Genomic DNA, 22,110 nt, shown 5'->3' on the forward strand with positions numbered 1-22,110 from the left:
CGTGCGCCGCGCGGCGGTCCGGCGGGGAGAGAGAGAGGGGGTAGGGAGGTCGGGCGGCTCGGCTGCTGCGGGGCGCGTGCGCCGCGCGGCGGTCCGGCGGGGAGAGAGAGAGGGGGTAGGGAGGTCGGGCGGCTCGGCTGCTGCGGGGCGCGTGCGCCGCGCGGCGGTCCGGCGGGGAGAGAGAGAGGGGGTAGGGAGGTCGGGCGGCTCGGCTGCTGCGGGGCGCGTGCGCCGCGCGGCGGTCCGGCGGGGAGAGAGAGAGGGGGTAGGGAGGTCGGGCGGCTCGGCTGCTGCGGGGCGCGTGCGCCGCGCGGCGGTCCGGCGGGGAGAGAGAGAGGGGGTAGGGAGGTCGGGCGACTCGGCTGCTGCGGGGCGCGTGCGCCGCGCGGCGGTCCGGCGGAGAGAGAGAGAGGGGGTAGGGAGGTCGGGCGGCTCCAGATTTTGTTTCTTAAGAACCACTTTTGGTACCAAGCTCTATTAGTCAGGGTTCTCTGGAAAAACTGAACCTACAGGAGATATCTGTAAATATAAGATTTATAAAAGTATCTCATGCAACCATGGGAATGAAAGAGTCCAGAATCCATAGGTCAGACTGTAAAGCTGGCAGTTTCAATGAAGGGTCTTGAGGAACTCCATGGAGAGGCTTATTGGCTTAAGAAATAGAGAAAAAGTCTCTCTTCTTCAATAGTCTTCATCTGATTGGATTATATCATTTCCTAGAGATGTGCCCTTAATTGATCACAGATGTTATCAGCCACAGGTGCAATCACCTGACTGACAATTGGACACATCACTTCGCATGGTTGACACCAGAACCTAACCATCACATGCAGTTAGAAGATTGTGTATGATACTATTTTTGGGTGGAGTTTTCTATATATGTCCATTTAGGTTAATAGTTTTTTTAAGTCCTCTCTTTCGTTATTGATCTTCAGGTTGGCTGTTCTATCAGTTATTGCAAGTGGTGTATTGAAATTTTCATCTATCTTTGTAGAACTACTATTTCTCCCTTCCATTCTGTTATTTTTTTTACTACATATATTTGGGGGCTCAGTTGTGAGGTGCATATGTGTTTGCAATCATTATGTCTTCTTGCTGGATTGAACCTTTTATCAATATGTAATATCCGTCTTTGCCTCTTGTAATCTTTTTTTTTGCTTAAAGTCTATTTTGTCTGAGAATAATATAGCTAATCCAGCTCTCTTTTAGTTAATGTTTGCATGGAATACCTTTTTTCACCCTTTTACTACCATCTTCTTTCTGTCTTTGTACCTAAAATCTTATAGACAGCATATAGATGGATCATGATTTTTTACCAAATCTGCCAATCTCTGACTTTGAATTTGGGAGTTTAATCCATTAACATTTTAGGTAATAACTGAAAAGAAAGAATTTACCTCTCTCCTTTAGGTGTTTTCTGTATGTCTTGTATTTTTTTTGTTCTTCAGTTACTCTGTTACTGCTGTTTTTTATTTTTTGTATTTAGTTGCTTTTTTTGCAGTGTATGTTTGTAGTGGTTTCGAGCTCTATATACACCAGAAAAATATATTCTTAAGCTTAATCCATTCTTGTGGGTATCAATCCATTGTAAGTAGGACCTTTTGATGAGATTACTTCAGTTAAGGTGTGACCCACATCATTCAGGATGGTTCTTATTCCTGTTACTGGAGTCCTTTGTAAACAGTATGAAATTCACAGAGAGAGAGAAAGCCACAGAATCAAGAAGATATACATCAACAGAATGTGGAAGAGAAGGGAGAATTTCAGTCCCTATTTTAGCCAGCCAGCTTCCTGGGGTATTCATCCCAAGTCTTCATTGGAGTTTGTATCCTGCAGCCTACCATGTGGAATTTGGACTTGCCTATCCATATAGTTGCATAAATCAATAACTATATTAAAAAAATCTCATGATATTTACATAATATGTATGTGTGTGTATGTGTGTATATATATATATATATATATATATATATATATATATATATATATATGCGTATGTACATGAACACGTATCTCCTCTTGGTTTTACTTCCCTAGAGAACCCTGACTAATACAGATATTTTATCAGGAGAGTAGGGTTCTGCTATTGCAAATACCAAAGATGTGGAAATGGCTTTCGAATTAGGGAATGGGTTGAGGCTTGAATAAACATGAGGTGCTTGATAGGAAAGGACTAGATTGCTGTGAAGAGACCATTGGTAGAAATATGTATTCTAAAGTTACTTCCAGTGAGGCCTTAGAAGGAAATCATGAGTATGTTATTGGAAGCTGGAGGAAAGGCAATCTTTGTTTTAAAATGGCAGAGAACTTGGCGAAACTGAGTTCTGCAGTTGGATGGAAGGCAGAACTTGAAAGCAGTTATGCTGGTTTGAAAGTGTTGTGTACCCCAGAAAAGCCATGTCTTTCAATCCTGATTCAGTATGGTAGGCTGGATGCCTTTCATTAGATTATTTCCATGGAGACTGACGTATTCAATTGTGGGTGTGACCTTTTCATTAGATTACTTCCATGGAGATCTGACACACTCATTTGTGGCTGTGGTCTTTTGATTAGATGGAGTTGTGACTCTGCCCATTCAAGGTAGATCTTGATTAGTTTACTGGGGTCCTTTAATAGGGAGACATTTTAGAGAAAATATGGTTGCTTCAGAGCTAAAAGAGACACAGACATTTGAAGATGCTTGAAATGCCAACAAAGAGAGCCGATGCCTAGACGCAGGTATTTGGAGATACAGAGCCCAGCAAATGTCACCATGTGCCTTCCCATGAGATGCTAAGCAAGCCAGAAGCCAGAGTTGTGTCCTGCAGATACTTAGAGAAGAAACCACTGACATCAGAAGCTGGAAGCAATGGAACCAGGAACAAGGATGAGCAGATACCAGCCATGTGACTTCCCATGTGATGGACATTGGCCCCTCTCTCTCTTTTTTTTTTTTATCACATAGTTGTATATTCATTGTCATAATCATTTCTTAGAACATTTACATCAATTCAGAAAAAAATAAAAAGAAAACAGAAAAAAACTTCATACATACCATACCCCTTACCACTCCTACTCATTGATCACTAGCATTTCAATCTACTAAATTTATTTTAACATTTGTTCACCCTATTATTTATTTATTTATAATCCATTTGTTTTACTCATCTGTCCATAAGGTAGATAGAAGCATCAGACACAAGGTTTTCACAATCACACAGTCATGTTGCAAAAGCTATATCACTATACAATCATCTTCAAAAAGCATGGCTACTGGAACACAGCTCTACATTTCCAGGCAGTTCCCTCCAGCCTCTCCATTACATCTTGACTAACAAGGTGATATCTATTTAATGAGTAAGAATAACCTCCAGGATAGCCTCTATGCTCTGTTTGGAATCTTTTAGCCATTGACACTTTATTTTATCTCATTCCTCTCTTCCCCCTTTTGGTTGAGAAGGTTTTCTCAATCCCTTGGTGCTGAGTCCCAGCTCATTCTAAGATTTCTGCCCCATGTTGCCAGGAAGGTCCACACCCCTGGGAGTCATGTCCCATGTAGAGAGGGAAGGGTAGTGAGTTTGCTTGTCTCTGAGAGAGGCCACATGTGGGCAACAAAAGAGGTTCTCTTGGGGCATGACTCTTAGACCTAATTTTTAAATAGGCTTAGCCTATCCTTTGCAGGGTTAAGTTTCATATGAACAAACCCAAGAGTGGGGGCTCAGCCTATTTCTTTGGTTGTCCCCACTGCTTGTAAGAATATCAGGAATTCTCCACTTGGAGAAGTTGAATTTCCCCCCTTTTTCTCCATTCCCCCAAGGGGACTTTGCAAATACTTTTTTATTCACTGTTCAAATCACTCTAGAACTTATCAGGGCATCACTTTGGACAAACCTACAAAATCTCATGCTGTACTCAAGGTTCCATGTACTTATGTTTTTCAATTAAGCTGTCCACTCAGGTTATATTAGGAAATGTCCTAGTCAAAATATAAATTCTGTACCAGATAAACATTTTTGCTTTAGTCTCACACATAAGTTAAAGTTTTAAAATATGATTTATTTTAAATAAAAATATCTATTTTCAACACCCTGCATTATTGACATTCCTTTGTTCTTCCTCATGCAAAAACATTTTTTAATTTGTACATTTAGTCACTATCATTATACACTCTAGGCATTCCCAGATTATACCATCTCAGTCTTTATCGTCTTATCTTTCCTTCTGATTTCATTTGTGCCCCTAAGCCTCCTCCCTCTGCCATTCTCACATTCAGCTTCATTCAGTGTTTTAACATTATTGTATTACGGTTAGGTATTATTGTGCTATCCATTTCTGAATTTTTACAATGAATCCTGTTGTACAATCTGTATCCCTTCAGCTCCAGTTACCCAATATCTTCCCTATTTCTATCTCTTGATAGTTTCTGTTCCCAATGGAAATTCTCTGAGTTCATTCACTAAAGTCAGTTTACATCAGTGAGACCATGTAGTATTTGTCCTTTTGTTTCTGGCTAATCTCAAGATGCATCCATGCTGTTACATACTTCATAACTTTGTTCTGTCTTACAGCTGCATAATATTCCATTGTATGTATATACCACAGCTTGTTTAGCCACTCTTCTGTTGTTGGACATTTTGGCTGTTTCCATCTCTTTGCAATTGTAAATAATGCTGCTATAAACATTGTGTGCAAATATCCGTTCGTGTCCTTGCCCTCATGTCTTCTGAGTAGATATCTAAGCAATGGGGTTGTTGGTTTATATGGTAATTCTATACTTAGCTTCCTGAGGACCCGCCAAACTGCCTTCCACAGTGGTTGTTCCATTTGACATTCCCTCCAACACTGGATAAATGTGCCTTTTCCTCCACATCCTCTCCAACACTTGTCATTTCTGTTTTATTGATAATGGCCATTCTGGTGGGCGTGAGATGATATCTCATTGTGGTTTTGATATGCATTTCCCTAACAGTTGTGTTTCTTTTTTAATGTGAGCATTTAGAGGTATACATTTTCCTCTCAGCCCTGCTGTTTTAGTTTCCTAGCTTCAAAAATAAATACCTTGTAGCACATAATCTAACTCAGCCTATCTGTATGGCTCATTTGAGCAGCTGAAACATGGGGAGCCCAGAATAAGAAAGAGGTCCTTTAACCCTATATGGCTTAATGTAATGCCTGGATATATCCTAGAGTATATTAAGCAGATAATCAAAGAGTATTGACAAAGTCCCCTGAGGGATGGGAGAAAAAATATGAAACTATTAAACTTTACCATCAGGAAATCCCCTGATACTGTGTCAAACTTTAGGGACACCCAAATCAATAGGCCATACCCTTGATCTTGAGACTTACTCTTGGGAAGCTTATGTAGGTAGTGGAGAAGCTTAGCCTACCTATAGGCATGCCTAAGAGTTACTTCTAGACGACCTCTTTTGTTGTTCAGATGTGGCCTCACTTTCTCTAGCCCCAACTCTGCAAGTAAAATCATTCCCTATGTGGAACATGACATCCAGGGGTGAGAGTCTCCCTGGTGATGTGGGAGATGACCACCAGGGATGAATCAGGCCCTGGCACCATGGAATGAACAATTTCATCCTGACCAAATGGGGGAAAAGAAGTGTAACTAATAAAGTGTCAGTGACAGAGAGAGTTCAAATAGAGTCAAGAGGCTACTCTGGAGTTTGCTCTTACGCAGGCATCAGTTAGACCTTGCTACCTATCATAGCCTGCCAACTCCCAACTAGGACCATTCCAGCCAATCCTAAGGAACACCTAGGGCAATATATAAGATTCTACAGGGGTTCCAGCCACTAGAGTAACTTTCCAGAAATCTACAGTCTCCAGATGTGTCCCTAGACCAGATAAGTCCTGAAACCTAGGGGGCCCAGCCTCTCCAGAACATTAGCTAGTTCCATCTCCCTTCCCCATATTAGTGACAGACCCTTCCAACATGAAAAAGTTAGAATGGCCATAGCCCAGACACCCCTAAAGAGAGGGATAGAAAGATCAAAGTTGATGGTGGAGTTATAAAGAGAAGATAGGATTTCACAAATGAATATGATTGCTGAATTATTAAATTAATATCTCTTTTAGTCTCCAGTGTCTTAGAGCAGCTAGAAGTAAAAACCTAGAATTGTGGGATTGCAACCTATGTCAAACTCTATAATATGTTCTAGAATTAATTGTAGTGCTGTGCTTTGAAATTTAATGCTTTTTTTGTGTATTTTTTTTTTCACAAAAAAGAAAGAAAAAAGTCGATTGTGGTGATAAAAAATATTTACGCCTTCTAGCCTTCTCTATTCTGTAGCAGGTAGAAGGAAAAATCTGAGAGGATTGTATGGTAGCCCATGACAAACTGTGGGATCTCTCCTGAAACTACTTGTTGAAGAGTGCTTTGAAAACTATTGCTTTTTTATTTTTGCTTTGTCTATATGTAATACTATACAATAAAAAAGAAAAAAAAAACCTCAAAAAACCATAAAATGAGTTGGCTTAAACAATGAGATTTATTGGCTCATGGTTTTGAGGGTAGGAGAAACCCCAATTCTAGGCATCAGCACAGTATGATTTCTCCCTGAAGTTTGTAGTATTCCGAGTCTGACTCCTAATAGTTCTTGGTCCTTGGCTTTTCTGTTATCTGGCAATGCACATGGTAATTTCTTCTCCTTTTTACTCCAGTTTCTGTTGAGTTCTGATTCCTCCTCTTCCTGTGGCAATTTTCTTTGCTCATAAGGATTTCAGCCATATTGTATTAAAGTGCACCCTCATTCAGTTTGGGTACAATTTAAATGCCTTTGCTGGATCCTATAGGTTTTGGTATGTAGTGTTTTCATTTTCATTCATCTAAAGTTATGCCATAATTTCCCTTGTGATTTCTTCTTTGATTATTTAAGAGTGTGTCATTTAATACCACTTATTTGTAAATTTTCCAGTTCTCCCTCTTTTCTATTTCTAGCTTCATTCCACTGTGATTGAAAAAGATACATTGTATGGTTTCAGTATTTTAAAAGCTATTTTATTACCTAACATATGGTCTATCCTAGAGAATGACCCTTGTACACTAGAGAAGAATATGTGTTTTGCTACTGTTGGATAAAGTTTTCTATATATTTCTGTTGGGTCTGTATGGTTTAGAGTATCATTCAAGTCTTTATTTCCTTGTTAATCTTGCCAGATGTTCTATCTATTATTGAAAGTAGTGTATTGAAGTCATCTCCTACTATTAATGTACAATTGTCTATTTCTTCCTTCAGTTCTGTCAATATTCACTTCATATATTTTGCAGCTCTGTCATTTATAATTTTGTCTTCTTGTTGAATTGACCCCTTTATCAGTATATGTAGTGATGTCTTTTGTTCTTCATGATAGTTTTGGATTTAAAATCTATTTTGTCTGATATTAATGTAGCCAGCCCAGCTCTTTTTTTTTGTAACTTTTTTATTGTATAGTATAGCATATATACAAAGCAAAGAAATAAAAAAGCAATAGTTTTCAAAGCACTCTCCGGCAAGTAGTAACAGGACAGATCCCAGAGTTTGTCATGGGCTACCATATAATACTCTCAGATTTTTCCTTCTAGCTGCTCCAGAATAGAGAAGGCCAGAGGGCTTAAATATTTTTTATCATCACAGTTGATTTTTTTCCTTCATTTTTTGTGAACAATAACATTATACAAAAAAGCTATAAATTTCCAAGCCCAGCACCACAATTAGTTGTAGAACATATTTCAGATTTTGACATGGGTTACAGTTTCACAATTTTAGGTTTTTACTTCTAGGTGCTTTAAAGTATGGGACACTAAAAGAGATACCAATTTGTTGATTCAGCATTCATATTCAAATGTGAAGCCATCTGGTCCTGGACTTTTCTTTTTGGGGAGTTTCTTCATGACTGATTCAGTTTCTTTACTTGTGATCGGTTTGTTGAGGTCGTTTATTTCTTCTCGAGTCAAAGTTCGTTGTTCATGCCTTTCTAGGAAGTTGTCCATTTCATCTACATTGTCGTATTTATTAGCATAAAGTTATTCACAGTATCCTGTCATTACTTCCCTTATTTCTGTGGGGTCAGTGGTTATGTCTCCTCTTCCATTTCTGATCTTACTTATTTGCATCCTCTCTCTTCTTTTTGTCAGTCTTGCTAAGGGTCCTTGAATCTCATTGATTTTTTCATAAAACCAGCTTATGGTTTTGTTGATTTTCTCGATTGTTTTCATGTTCTCAATTTCATTTATTTCTGCTCTAATCTTTTTTTCTTTCCTTTTGCTTACTTTGGTGTTAGTTTGCTGTTCTTTCTCTAGTTCGTCCAAGTGGACAATTAATTCCTTGATTTTTGCCTTTTCTTCTTTTTTGATATAGGCATTGAGGGCAATAAATTTCCCTCTTAGCACTACGTTTGCTGCATCCCATAAGTTTTGATATGTCATGTTTTCATTTTCATTTGCCTTGAGATATTTACTGATTTTTCTTGTACTTTCTTCCTTGACCCACTGGTTGTTTAAGAGTGTGTTGTTGAGCCTCTACATATTTGTGAATTTTCCTGGCACCCTGCCTATTATTGATTTCCGACTTCATTCCTTTATGATCTGAGAAAGTGTTTTGTATGATTTCAATCTTTTTAAATTAATTGAGACTTGCTTTGTGACCCAGCATATGGTCTATCCTTGAGAATGATCCATGAGCACATGTGAAAAAGGTGTATCCTGCTGTTGTGGGGTATAATGTTCTATAAATGTCTGTTAAATGTAGCTCATTTATTGTATTACTCAAATTCTCTGTTTCTTTATTGATCCTTTGTCTAGATGTTCTGTCCATTGATGAGAGTGGTAAATTGAAGTCTCCAACTATTATGGTAGATGTGTCTATTTCTCTTTTCAGTATTGTCAGTGTTTGCCACATGTATTTTAGAGCATTCTGGCTCGGTGCATATGTATGATTGTTATGTCTTCTTGTTGAATTGTTCCTTTTATTAATATATAGTATCCTTCTTTTTCTCTTTTAACTGTTTTATATTTGAAGTTTAATTTGTTGGATATTAGTATAGCTATTCCTGCTCTTTTCTGATTGTTATTTGCATGAAATATCTTTTCCCAACCTTTCACTTTCAACCTATGTTTATCCTTGGGTCTAAGATGCGTTTCCTGTAGACAGCATATAGATAGGTCCTGTTTTTTAATCCATTCTGCCTGTCTATGTCTTTTGATTCGGGAGTTTAATCCATTAACATTAATGTTATTACTGCATGGGTAGTACTTTTTCTACCATTTTGCCTTTTGTATTTTATATGTCATATCTAATTTTCCTTCTTTTTACCTTTACTGGTAGTCTTCATTTCTATGCTCTTCTCCACACCTCTCTCTTCTGTCTTTTCGTATCTGTCTCTAGTGCTCCCTTTAGTATTTCTTGCAGAGCTGGTCTCTTGGTCACAAATCCTCCCAGTGATTTTTTTTTGTCTGAAAATGTTTTAATTTCTCCCTCATTTTTTTTTTTATAAGCCAGCCAGTTTATTATTTTATGCTAAAACATGTAACTTTTACCATGCAGACTGAAATACCTATGTCAGTATGAACAGTACAGTACATTTTCTTCCTGGAGGCAGTTACACAGAAAACCAGATTGTTACCAAGTTATTTAGAAGCATGGAATCCAAGAAAGGGGAGGCTGATCTTAAGATCCTACAAGACAATCATGAGAACTTGGGGCGCACTTTCCCACCATAGGGACAGCCCTGCCTCTGGAAAGCTTGTTGACTCTTCCCTTCCCACTTTACTCTGATTGAGCATTACCAATGGTCATTTCTCACAGCTTTATAATCAGCCAGTTTAGCCTAGGAATCATATCTCTGCTTACTGTTTTATGCCATCAATTCCAATGTTAGTAACATTTAAGGTTCTCAAGAGGGCACATCAGTTGCTCCACATATCAACTATGAGACAAAATAATCCTGTTAGGATGCTCTCCTAACCCCACTACACTCCAAGTTTTACCAGATTATATTCTTAAAGGTTCCTATCACCTCCATTAGCTCATACATATAAATTAATTTGACCCAATGTAACCTAATTCCTACCAAAGTTTGAAGTTTTTAGTTTTTTCCCCCCACTTTCTTGATCAGTGATTCCCAACCATGTGAGAGTTAATGAAACCAATTTTGTGTCACCACTGCTACCAAGACAGAAATACCAAATGATATGTATTTTTCATAATTAATTAACATTATTTTGTTCTCTGTCAAAAAGAAGATGCAGTCTTCAATGTTTTGACAGCTTCCCTGGGAATGAATGATCTTAAATTAGAACATTTAAGTACTTATTACTCAATACTAGTAAGGGTCAAGTTGCAGAAAAAAGCTTTTCAATAATAGAAAAGTTTATGCTTTCAAATTAAAAAAAAGAAAAAAAAAGCCATTTATTGCAAACATTATGTAATAATGATAAAATTATAGAAGAAATTTCTGACTGACCTAAGCATTCACACCACACCAAACTTTGCCTGTAACAAAACAGTGAATTTTATCCTAAAAAGTAGGTAGGTCCATGCTGCCTGAAAACTTCAGTCCCAGACCCAATGAATAAAGTACAAAATACATAAGGCATGCTTAACAGACACACATATACATTAACCATTCTTTAACTTTCCTTGAGAAGGGGTAAGAGGGAGGAAGTGGACCACATGTGAATTCTTCAAGTAAATTATAAAAATTCACACATGTGACCTTTATTATAATAATCTTGGATAATAGCTAAGATTTTATCTGTGGGAACCTGCCTCTGAAAATTATAACAAAAAACAACAGGAAATGATTTAATATAAAATATACAAATTTCTCAATATGAGAACTTCCACAGATCAGGGAGAAGGAAATGACAACTAAAATAAATTTTCTTTAGAAATGACACTCCCTTTAGCTTGTCCTTGCTACAGAATACTCAAAAACAAATCTCTACAAAACTAGGATCACAGGAAAGGACCAGGGAGGATGTTAAGTTGTAAAGTCTTAGGATCTACTCTGAACTGCTGCCCTCACCCAGACCTCCCCTAAGACAAATTAGGTTCTTAGGTCAACTGGGGAAAGTGAGTGGTCTCACATCATCGCCCCTGCTTCACATGGATGGCCCCAGGTCACTCACTATCAAACTTAATGGAATTGACCTGGACGGAGATGGAACCTTCCCGGTAGATGCCCCGCTTCTTCTTGGTCTTCTCATGTCGCAAGGATTTGCCTTTGGTGAACTTCAGAACCTGATTGGCTTGCTCCCCCCAGTCTCCAGCTGCACCTCGCTTGGCATCAAAGGAATTGTCTGCCACTCGTTCATCCACCTCAATTTCTTCTTCCCTGACCCTTCAGAATGGGGATGATGCCCTTTTCTTACTTTTTTCCTTTTTGGAAATGTGTTGGGGGTCTGGAGCTTCAGCTTTTTGTCTTGAGGAGTATCTGCCTCCTTGGCAGCTTCATTCTGTTTCCGTTTCTTTCCTGGCTTGGAAACTGCCACTGTCACCTTTTTTTCTTCCTCCTCCTTCTCCTCCTCATTGTTGTCCCTGACTGGTTTTCCATTATGGGCAGTCAGTACAGAAGTGCCATTGGCCTTGGGTGCTTGTGGCTTTGGGGTACCTTTGCCCTTTGGCTTCTCTTCCTTGTCCTCCACACTGGAGTCATCAGAGGAAGAACTGCCGTTGCTCTCAGCCTTTTTCTTTTTGGAAGCAGACTTGGAAGGGGCAACAGCTCCTGTTATCTTCTGCAGCTTCTTTTTAATTGGGAGCTTAGATGTCTTTTCTTTCTCCTCCTCTTCCTCACTGCTGGAGCTGTCTGAATCAGAGCTGCTGGCCTCACCACCCTGTGGGTTCTGTTTGGCAGGTAGAGATGCAACTGCTTTGGCTGTCACCTTAGACTTAGGTGTGGCCACAATCTTTGTAGTTTTCTCCTCCTCCTCCTCACTAGAACTGCTCTCCTCCTCACTGGAGCTGCTATCAGCCTTTCTGATGAGAGACTTCTGCCCACTGCTGGCAGGTGGCTTGGGAGCTGCAGCTGATTTAGCTGCAGGCTGTTTGGTAGTGGCAGTTGGTTTACTTGAGGGATTCTTGGTGGTGGTGACTGGCTTGGCAGGAGCTTCATCCTCAGAGCTCTCAGAGTCTGAGCTGTCTGCAGAGCTTTCTGCTACTTTCTTTGCTGGAGCTGGTTTAGTGGTTGCTTTAGAGATGAGTGCCTTAGCTGGGGGTTTCTTTTCTTCCTCAGAACTTGAATCAGACTCATCACTGCTCTCCTGACTGCTTTCCTCTGGCTGTTTCTTCTCTGTAGTTTTCTTGGGGGGCTGGGTCCCCAGGGTTTTCTTTAATCGGGGAGCAGTAGGTGGGGGGGACTGAACTGGAAGGACCTGGTTTTTTCTTCATGGGCTTTTTCTGTTCCTCTTCTTCCTCACTGGAGGAGTCCTCACTGCTAGAACTCTTCTGTGCAGGGGTGGCAACGGCTTTCATTGGAGCCTTCACTGCGACTTACTTTTTAGGTATAGTCTTAGAAATGGCTGCTGCCTTCTCCTCTTCTGAGTCATCACTGCTGCTGCTACTGCTGCTGCCGCTGCTGCTGCTGCTGCTGCTAGCTGCTTTGCCATTTGTTACTTTAGGTGCTGCCCGAGCTTGTTTGCCTGGTTTGGTTGGAGCTTTTGCTTGTGCTTGAGCTGCCACAGGTGCTGTCTTTGGCTTCTGATTCTTTGGTGCCTCGTCCTCTGAACTTGAGTCAGAATCAGACTCAGAACTGTCAGCCTTCTTGGGAGGAGCATTAGCTGCCTTGGCTTGGGGCTTAACACTCTTCTGGACAGACTTTTTCTTTTTCTCCTCCTCCTCCTCATCACTGGATTCTTCACTGCTGCTACTTTCTGATGCTTTGGCCACAACCTTCCCAGGTTGCTGAGGCAGTGTGGTCCACTTAGCAGACACAGCAGCCTTTTTAGCTGGAGGCCCTTGGGTTTTTTCCTCCTCACTGCTATCCTCACTGCTGTCACTGGATGAAGTCTTCTTAGCCTTCTTAGTCACCGGTCCATTTACCTGTAACTTCCGCTTTGGGGCCTTAGCAGACTTGAGCCAGAAGCTATAGATATCCAAAAGGGAAGAGGCATTGGCATCCTGTTGTGTAATGCCTGTCACCTTGGCGAACTTGTTTGCCACCTCCGAGAGCTGGTTATTGTGCAGAAAGCCGAGAACGAAGGGATACAGATCGCTGGGAAGCACGCGGCGCAAGCTGATGTCCACCATATTCCAGGATACACACGTCACTACTCTCTCCCTCATTTTTGAAGGACAGTTTTGCTGGATATAGAATTCTTGGTTAGCAGTTTTCTCTTTTAGTAATTTAGTTATATCATCCCACTGTCTTCTCACCTCCATGGTTTCTGCTGAGAAATCTACACATAGTCTTATCAGGCTTCCCTTGTATGTGATGGATTACTTTTCTCTTGCTGCTTTCAAGATTCTCTCTTTCTCTTTGACCTCTGACATTCTGATTAGTAAGTGTCTTGTTGTACATCTATTTGGATCTATTCTCTTTGGCATATGCTGCAGTTCTTGGATCTGTAATTTTAAGTCTTTCATAAGAGTTGGGAAATTTTCAGTGATAATTTCCTCCATTAGTCTTTCTCCTCCTTTTCCTTTTTCTCCTCCTCTTGGTACAGCCACAACATGTTTATTTGTTCCCTTCGTGTTGTCATTCAGTTCCCTGAGTCCCTGCTCATATTTTCCATTCTTTTCACTGTATCTTCTTTGCTTGTTGAATTTCATATGTTCACTAATCCTATGTTTTGCCTCTTGAAATCTACCATTGTAGGATTTGTTTTTTTCATCTCTTCTACTGTCCCTTTCATTCCTATAAGTTCTGCGATTTGTTTTTTCAGACTTTCAATTTCTTCTTTTTGTTCATTCCTTGCCTTCTTTATATCCTCCCTCAATTCATTGATTTGATTTTTGATGAGGTTTTCTATGTCTTTTTGAACATTCCGAATTAAATGTTTCGACTCCTATATCTCATTTGAATTGTTGGTTAGTTCATTTGACTGGGCCATATCTTCAGTTTTTCTAGTGTGATTTTTTATTTTTTGCTGGCATCTAGGCATTTAATTACCTTAATTAGTTTATTCTGGAGATTGTTTTCACTTCTTTTACCTAGGATTTTCTTGCTGGATGAATTTGTTGTCTGTCTGTTGTTTGACATTCAGTTCAGCTTATTCTGAACCACTAGCCTAGGTTTTGTTTAACTGAGCAGAATTTTTCAGTTCTTGTTTTTTTGTTTCTTGCCCTGCCTTCAGCCACCACTGCCCCCCCCCCCCCCCCGCAATGCTTAGGAGGGTCTACTTAGGTATTATACACTCCAGCCACATTTTCCCAGACCAAACTGGCCTCCTATCAGGAAGAAAGAGTCATCTGGGTGAGTTTTCCCTGAGGATGAGACCCAACAGGTTGAAAGACTTTCCTGTGAAGTCTCTGGACTCTGTTTTTCTTATCCTGCCTAGTATATAGCAGTTATCTGCCTGCAGGTATCACCAGCATAAGGTGGTGCAGTCCCTTTAACTTTGACAGACTCTCCCTGCTGGGGGCGTGTTGGAGACAGAGGAGAGGTTGTAAGCTGGCTTTAATGGCTTCAAATTTCCAAGCCCTGGCGTCCGAGTTCCTTGAGGGAGGAATTCCACCTGAGTTGGGCCTCACCCTTTCCCTGGGGAAGGCACAAGCTCCAGACAAGCTCTCAAACAAGTTTGTTTTTGCCTAGGCCTGGGGCAGTTGAAGCCTGAGAAGCCCTGCTACTGTATCCAAAGGCAGTCAAGCCTCTGTAGAAACACAGCCACCAAAAACTCTGTTTCTTTTTTTTTCTTTTTCTGTCATCCCTCCCCCCTTGGCGCCGGGGCAAAAATCAACAACCTCTGCTTTGACCAGGTTCACCTGAGCTGGGGCCCATTTTTAGTAGTCAGAAATTTTGAATTAATTCCACACTTGAAGCTTAGCTGTGCTCAGCCCCTGCTGCTGGCAAAGTCTCTTTCCTTTCCCCTCTGTGAAGCAGCCTGTGGGGGAGTGGTGCCAGCCGCCACAGCGTGGGGAACTTACCATTCTGGGGGGGCTTGCAGCCAGTCCACCTGGTCCAGACTGGGGTACCCTGTGTGTCTGGTCACTGACGTGGCCCCAGCAGTTGTTGTACTGTTCCCAGTTATTTAGTAGCTGTTCTGGAGGACGAACTAAATCCCACACCTCACAAAGCCGCAGCCATCTTGGCACCTCTCAGTTTATTGCTTTTTTGTTTATATTTTATTTGTTCTAGTTTGCTAGCTGCCGGAATGCAATATTCCAGAAACGGAATGGCTTTTAAATAGGAGAATTTAATAAATTGCTAGTTTACAGTTGTAAGGCCAAGAAAATGTCCCAATTAAAACAAGTCTATAGAAATGTCCAATTTAAGGCATCCAGGGAAAGATACCTTGGTTCAAGAAGCCGATGAAGTTTAGGGTTTCTCTCTCAAGTGGAAGGGCACATAGCAAACACAATCAGAGTTTCTGTATTATCTGGAAGGGCACATTGCAGACATGGCATCATCTGCTAGCTTCTTCTCCTGGCTTCCTGTTTCATGAAGCTCCCCGGGAGGCATTTTCCTTCTTCATCTCCAAAGGTCACTGGCTGGTGGACTCTGCTTCTTGTGACTATGTCATTCTGTTCTGCCCTCTCTGAATCTCTTTCATTCTCCAAAATGTTTCCTCTTTTATAGGACTCCAGAAACTTATCAAGACCCACCCAAATGGGTGGAGACATGTTGTTACCTAATCCAGTTTAACAACCTCTCTTGATTAAATCACTTCTCCAGGGAGATAATCTGATTATTGTTTCAAACATACAGTATTGAATAGGGATTATTCTGCCTTTACGAAATGGGATTTTGATTAAAACATGACTTTTCTAGGGTCCGTACATCCTTTCAAACTGGCACACTATTTTTGACAAAAAAAAAGTAAAAAAAAATTGTAGTTGGAAATTATTATATAGCTTATGGGGACATTAAATGTTCTTAAACAAATTGAACCTCTTGCCCCAATTACAAAAATAGTGAAACAAACAAAATAGTAGAACCACAAGATAGGATGTTTTGTGCGTGTTTTGTAACAATCATTTCTTTCCAGTGTTTAACCTTAAGATACTATACATTGACAGCTACCCTGCTAATATGCTTAATTATAATCTTAATAAATAATTACAATATTAAAAAAAGTGACAAATCTGTTTCATTCAGTGAACAGAACATGGTGGACTGCCCTCAGGCTAAAGGAAAAGAAGGCTTCAGTGGTGGTCTAAAGGATGGTGCTTTCTAGCAACACAGGACAACAAAGGCTTTGATTCAGAGAAATTGTATTCATATTTTAGAAAGTTGTATGATCTGTCACTACAAGCCTGAATATTCTATTGCCAATGACACTGGCTTTTGATATCTCTCCATGAGAAAAAGAATTAAAGAAGACAGTGGCAACTGTATGTCCCATCTCTTTTGGTATTGGTGGGAACCATAGCTTCTTTCACTTCTGTTCATCAGACATTTATTATGACGCAAACTGTAGTAGCAAAGACCTTAATCTTGGATTCTGGTAGTTGGTCATGGCTTTGAAGGAACATATTCAGAAAACAGTAAATATTGGCTCATTAAGAACAGCTGAAGGGGCATGAAGGACTGTATAAAGATGGCCAAAGGTTGGAACAACCACTGTGGAATTGCCATAGCAGCCACCTATCCCAGCGTGTGACTTGATGCATGATGATATTGTAGGACTTGAGGATGGCATACAGGGAAATTTCATTTTAAAACTGATTAACTGTTATTTTGTGGGATAGAATACTTGTATCACTGAGGATCCAAGTTATGATTTGAATTCTGTGATATTTTACAATGGTAAAATATTATTACCACTTTAATTATACTTAAAAAGAGTTTTGTAATATTGACTCATTGCTTAATGCTAAGACTTGGATTTTCATTTTTGTAAAAGGGCATATAAAGTTTTACCTTTTAAAATAAAACTTAATTTCATTAGTTAAAAATAAAAAAAAGAAACTACTTACCTCAAAATTGCTTCTCTACCCAAATGTCTATCTCCAGCTACTTCCAATGGGAAATCTGGAAATATAGTTACTTTCTCTCTGTTATGCAGGGGAGACCTGAGGAAGAGAGGCAGTGATGTCTGGTCCACAACAGAGTATATAGTAGACGTGGGTATTGTAATTTGATCTTTGTCACTCTGTCAGGCTGTCATGCAGGGTTGAAGAAACAAGGTCAGAAGTTTATTCAAAACAGTAACCTTCTTCATTGACATAGTCTTCTACATTTAACTAGAATAACTAATTTGGAGGCACTGAAAGGTCATAAATTTTGAAAGATTACGTAGTTTATGTCTTATACATGTGTATGTGTATATGTATATATATACATGCATACTTTTTTTGGAGTAAAGCAGGCAGGAAATTTATTAAGAACCCGTGAGAGGATCTGTGGGCACTTTTGTAAAGACAGGTGAGATAGGTGAGAGGCCCCAGCAATGTGGGATTTTTTTGCTGGTATATATTAGCTTTACTTATTCCCCCTTCCCCATCCTCATTTGGGGCTTTCTCCTACTCTCCCTTCTCTCCAGGATGGTGCCTGGTGTAGATAGTGCATTTGGATGGGTAGGTTGGCTCCACCCTTCGCTGTGGGTGACTCACTCAGGTGGGAGTTGTTTGACTGCTGCTGGATGTTTCCTGTAAATGGGTACCCTCTGGGCATGGTGTCTGTGTAGGGCACAAGCCCTTCTGACCTTGATTAACCATCCTTGCACAAGGCCTCCTTCATGCTATTTTTCTCTCTTCCTGCTTTCCCTGTTCTCGCCTGCTTCAATGTCCCCCTCAGAAAGTTCTTGCCCCTTAATCTTAAGAGTTGCTGAGGGTCTGTCTTCTGTAGCTGCTTCCTGCTTGTTTAGGGGTATAGGTCCTGCCAGACAGAGTGTAGAACTTTCTGGCTATTTTATTTAAGCTGAGAGGGGAGAAATCCAGAGAGGTGGTTGGAATGTCTAAAAATCCTCATATAAGCATAGGTTGAGTGTGAAAGGCTTTTAATCTAGAAGAAATAAACTTGTTGAGAGTTTAAAAATATAAGGGTTGATCAGTAGTATAGAAGTGAGCAGGCCTAGGAGACGTATTAGCCTAAAGAGACTGGGGAAGAGTGAAGGGAATGACTATCCTTCTGGTCCAAGGATGAATCCTAGCTGGGTGGCTCATTCCTGCTTAACTGGTGAATAATAGGGCAACATGTCAAGTTAAAAGGTACAGGAATGAGGCTTAGAAGGGGCTCGATTGATCAGGCTGTGGCCTTAGCAGCTGCGTTGGTCCATTTATTTCCTCAAGAGGTATTATTATTTATTTGATGAACAACACAATGAATTACTATTAGTTTTCTGTTGGAAAGAACATGGTATTTAAGAGATTGCCTATCTCTTAGCAGTGTTTAGTTCTTGACTTTGTTCCACTGTTCTGCTTGTCTCTTCATGCACTAGTACCGCTGTCGTAATTAATTATAGAGATTTTAAATATATATAAATGTCTGGTAGGGCTAATCTTCCCCTTTAATTTTCTTTTTAAATGTTGTCCTGTCTTTTCTTTCCTGTTTATTTTTTCATATGAATTTTGTTTTTTTATTTGGATGTTATTAAATTTGTAAATTAAGAACTGAAATTTTTATCAGGTTATGTCCCATCGAAGAGCAAAGCAATGGGTCTTCATTTGTTCAGGTTTACTTTTTTTGCATGTATTACAGGAACATTTTAAAGTACTCTTCATGTAGGCTTTGCTCATTTCTTGTTAAGTTTATTCCAAAGTGTTGCGGCTTTTTTACTACTATTATAAATGGGGTTTTCTATGCCATTGTAATATGCAACCAGTTATTGTTTCTGTATATGAAGTTAAATTGAATTCTATATATTAATTTTATACCCTGTTACCTTATTGAATTCTTTTGTGTCTGAGTTAGTTTTATCGTTGATTATTTGAGGTTTATCAGGTATATTGTCATATCATCTGCAAATAGAAACGGTTTTATTTTTTTTCCAATAATGTTTCTTCATGTGCTTTCTCTTGTCTACTTGCATTAGCATTTACCTTCAGTACAGTGTTGAAAATTGGTGGAGATGATATTACATCTTTGTGTTATTCTTATTTTAGTGGAAATGTCTCTAGAGTGTGCTCATTAAGAAATATGCTGTCTCTAGACAAAGGCGTATCTATTTTAACATATTAAGAGAGGGTCCATCACTTTGTATTTTCTTGTTTTTATTTTTTCAGAAATAGGTATTAAATTTTAGTAAGTGAAGGCTTGTTGCAGGTTTTTTCATCATCTGTGGTTACAATTGTATGATTTTTTATTTTTATTTTTTTGTTAAGTTTATTAAGGAACCAATCCTGCATTTTCTGGAATAAATCTCAATTGGTCCTGGTATATTATTAATGTGACAAGGGATTCTGTTCACTGGTATATATATTTTAAATTTCTATGGCCCTCGCCTTGGCTCACAGGGACCATTTTTTTTTTAACTTTTTATTTTGAAATTCTTTCAAACTTAAAGGACAATTAAAAAAATAAATCAACCCCCTTACAAAGAACTCCAGTAGACCCCTACCACCTAAGATACGCAGATTCACGAGTTTTACAATTTTGCCACATTAACTATATCATTCCATCTATCTACCCATCCATCCGTCCGTTTTCTTATCACTTGAATGTATGTTGTATTATGCTCCTTGAGCCTTTAACACTGCCATGTACATTTCCTAAGGACAAGTATATTCACTTTGTAACCACATTAAGTGTAGTTACCAAGTTCAAGAAATTTAACATTGATATAAAGCTTACAGTCTATTTTATACTTTTTTCATATATCCTGATAATATCCCTTTGAGCTTTTTCTCTTCTCTTGCTGGATCCCATCCAAGATAAGATCATGTATGGCATTTAATTTTCATTGTTTCCTTACTTGCTTTTCTTTTTTTAAAATTGTGGTAACATATATGCAACATCAATTTTCCTATCTCAGTCACTCCCAAGCATATCATTCAATAGGATTATTTACATTCACAATATTCTGGCAGTTTTGCTACCTTACGTACAGAAACTTTCCCATCTGCACAAACAGAAAGCCTACACCTTTTATGCATTAACTCTCCATTCCTCCAGATTCTGTGCCCCTGTCAACCTGTAATTTAATTATTGTCTCTTTGTACAAAAATTTGTTTGGATTCTGCTTCATTTCTTCTTGGTATATACCTAGAGGGATTGCTGGGCCATATGGTAATTCTATACTTACCTTCCTGAGAAACTGCCAGACTGCTTTCCACAATGGCTGTACTGTTCTACTTTCCCTCAGCAGTGAATGAGTGTTCCTGTTTCTCCACATCCTCTCCAGCACTTGTAGTTTTCTGTTTTTGTTTTTAATAGTAGCCTTTCTACAGGGTGTGAAATGATATCACATTGTGATTTTGATTTGCATTTCTCTAATAACCAATGATGGTGAACATCTTTTCATGTGCTTTTAAAAAGCCTTATACATATCCTCCTTGGAGAAATGTCTATTCAGGTGTTTTGCCCACTTTAAAAATAGAGTTGTTGGGCGGGCCACAGTGGCTCAGCAGGCAAGAATGCTTGCCTGCCATGCCCGAGGACCGGGTTCGATTCCCGGTGCCTGCCCATGTAAAAAAAAAAAAAAAATAGAGTTGCTTTTCTTTTTATTATTGAGTTGCAGGATTTCTTTATATATTCTGGATATTAAACCCTTATCAAATATGTGGTTTCCAAATATTTTCTCCCATTGGGTAGGTTTTCTTTTCACTTTAGTGACAAAATCCTTTGATGTATAAAATTTTTTAATTCTGAGGAACTTCCATTTATCTATTTTTTCTATTTTAATATAAGAGCTAGATCTCACCAACTCCTGGAAGAAAACATAGGGAAGCATCTTCATGATCTCTTGTTAGGCAATGGTTTCTTAAATTTTACACCCAAAGCAACAACAATGAAAGAAAAAATAGATAAATGGACCCCTGCCTTCTTGTGTCCATGTCATGTATTCTGATGAAAAATTGGCACACAATCTAATTGATACTACCTTTATGTAACACCTTGCCTTCCTCTTGCAACTTTCAGAACTCTCTTCTTGTCCTTTGCATTGGATAATGTGATCAGTATTTGGGTGGGGTGTGTTTTTCTTCATGTTTGTCCTGTTCGTGTTCTCTGGGCTTCTTTGATTTGCTTATTAATGTCTTTTTGCTAAGTTTGGGAAGTTTTCTGTCATTTCTTTGAATATTCCTTCTGCCCCTTTCTTCTCCTTCTGGAACTCCCATAATACATATATATTGGTATGCTTGATGGTGTCCCACAGGTGACTTAGGTTATTTTTGCTTTTAATTTTTTTGTATTTCTTCTCCTCACTCTGACTCATTTCAGGTGTCTTGTCTTCAAGTTCACTGATTCTTTCTTCTGCCAGCTCCAATGTGCTGTTGAAACCCCTCAAGGCCATTTTCATTTTAGTTACTGTGGTCTTCAACTCCAGTAGTTCTCTTTGATTCCTTTTTAAACTTTCTATTTCTTTACTAAGACTCTCATATTGCTCGCTTATTGTTTTCCTGATATCTTTTAGTTCCTTCTTTGTATTTTCTTCATTTCCTTGAGCATTTTTAAGGTCCTTTTTAAAAGGCTTTGTTCATTAAATTTACATTCTCATCTTCTTCATCATTATTTTCTGTATTTTTGTCTTCTTCCTTTGGATGGACCATCATTTCTTGTTTCTTTGTTTGTCTTGTATTCTTTTGTTGTATTCTGTATATTTTAGTATATAAGTTGTTAGCTCTGGGATTTATTCATTGAGATGCCTGTTTCTTGGTTTGTAACTAGCTGGTGATAAGATGGAGATTTTCTTGTGCTTCAGCCCTTGGGCTACAGCCCTATCAGGTAGGTCTGTCCAAGTTGAATGCAGTATGTTGAGTTTTCCCTGTCTTTCTGGACCTCTGTGTTGTTCTGGGCTTTTGTTTGTTAGTTGTTTTGTTGTTCTCCTGCTTATAGGTATTTGCTTGTCCTCTCTGTTTCCCAGGATACTGACCTCCCTCTTCT

At 39.2% G+C, this 22,110-nt stretch overlaps 2 protein-coding genes and 1 pseudogene across 2 annotated transcripts in view; 2 read left to right on the forward strand and 1 right to left on the reverse strand.

Annotated features, from left to right (window-relative positions):
* The window catches only part of RSRC1 (arginine and serine rich coiled-coil 1), a 570,594-nt gene that overhangs the window by 41,141 nt on the left and 507,343 nt on the right, over positions 1–22,110 (forward strand). The gene's annotated exons all lie outside the window — the stretch shown is intronic.
* Positions 11,084–13,235, reverse strand: LOC143684170 (nucleolar and coiled-body phosphoprotein 1-like). Its single transcript, XM_077160881.1, is given in 3 exon segments — positions 11,084–11,344; positions 11,347–12,325; positions 12,327–13,235. Coding segments are annotated over 3 exon segments (2,121 nt in total). The 5' UTR covers positions 13,218–13,235; the 3' UTR covers positions 11,084–11,093.
* On the forward strand, positions 14,315–21,667 carry LOC143684171 (procathepsin L pseudogene; annotated as a pseudogene).

This window comes from Tamandua tetradactyla, chromosome 5 (genome assembly GCF_023851605.1).
Source record: "Tamandua tetradactyla isolate mTamTet1 chromosome 5, mTamTet1.pri, whole genome shotgun sequence".
NCBI lineage: Eukaryota > Metazoa > Chordata > Mammalia > Pilosa > Myrmecophagidae > Tamandua > Tamandua tetradactyla.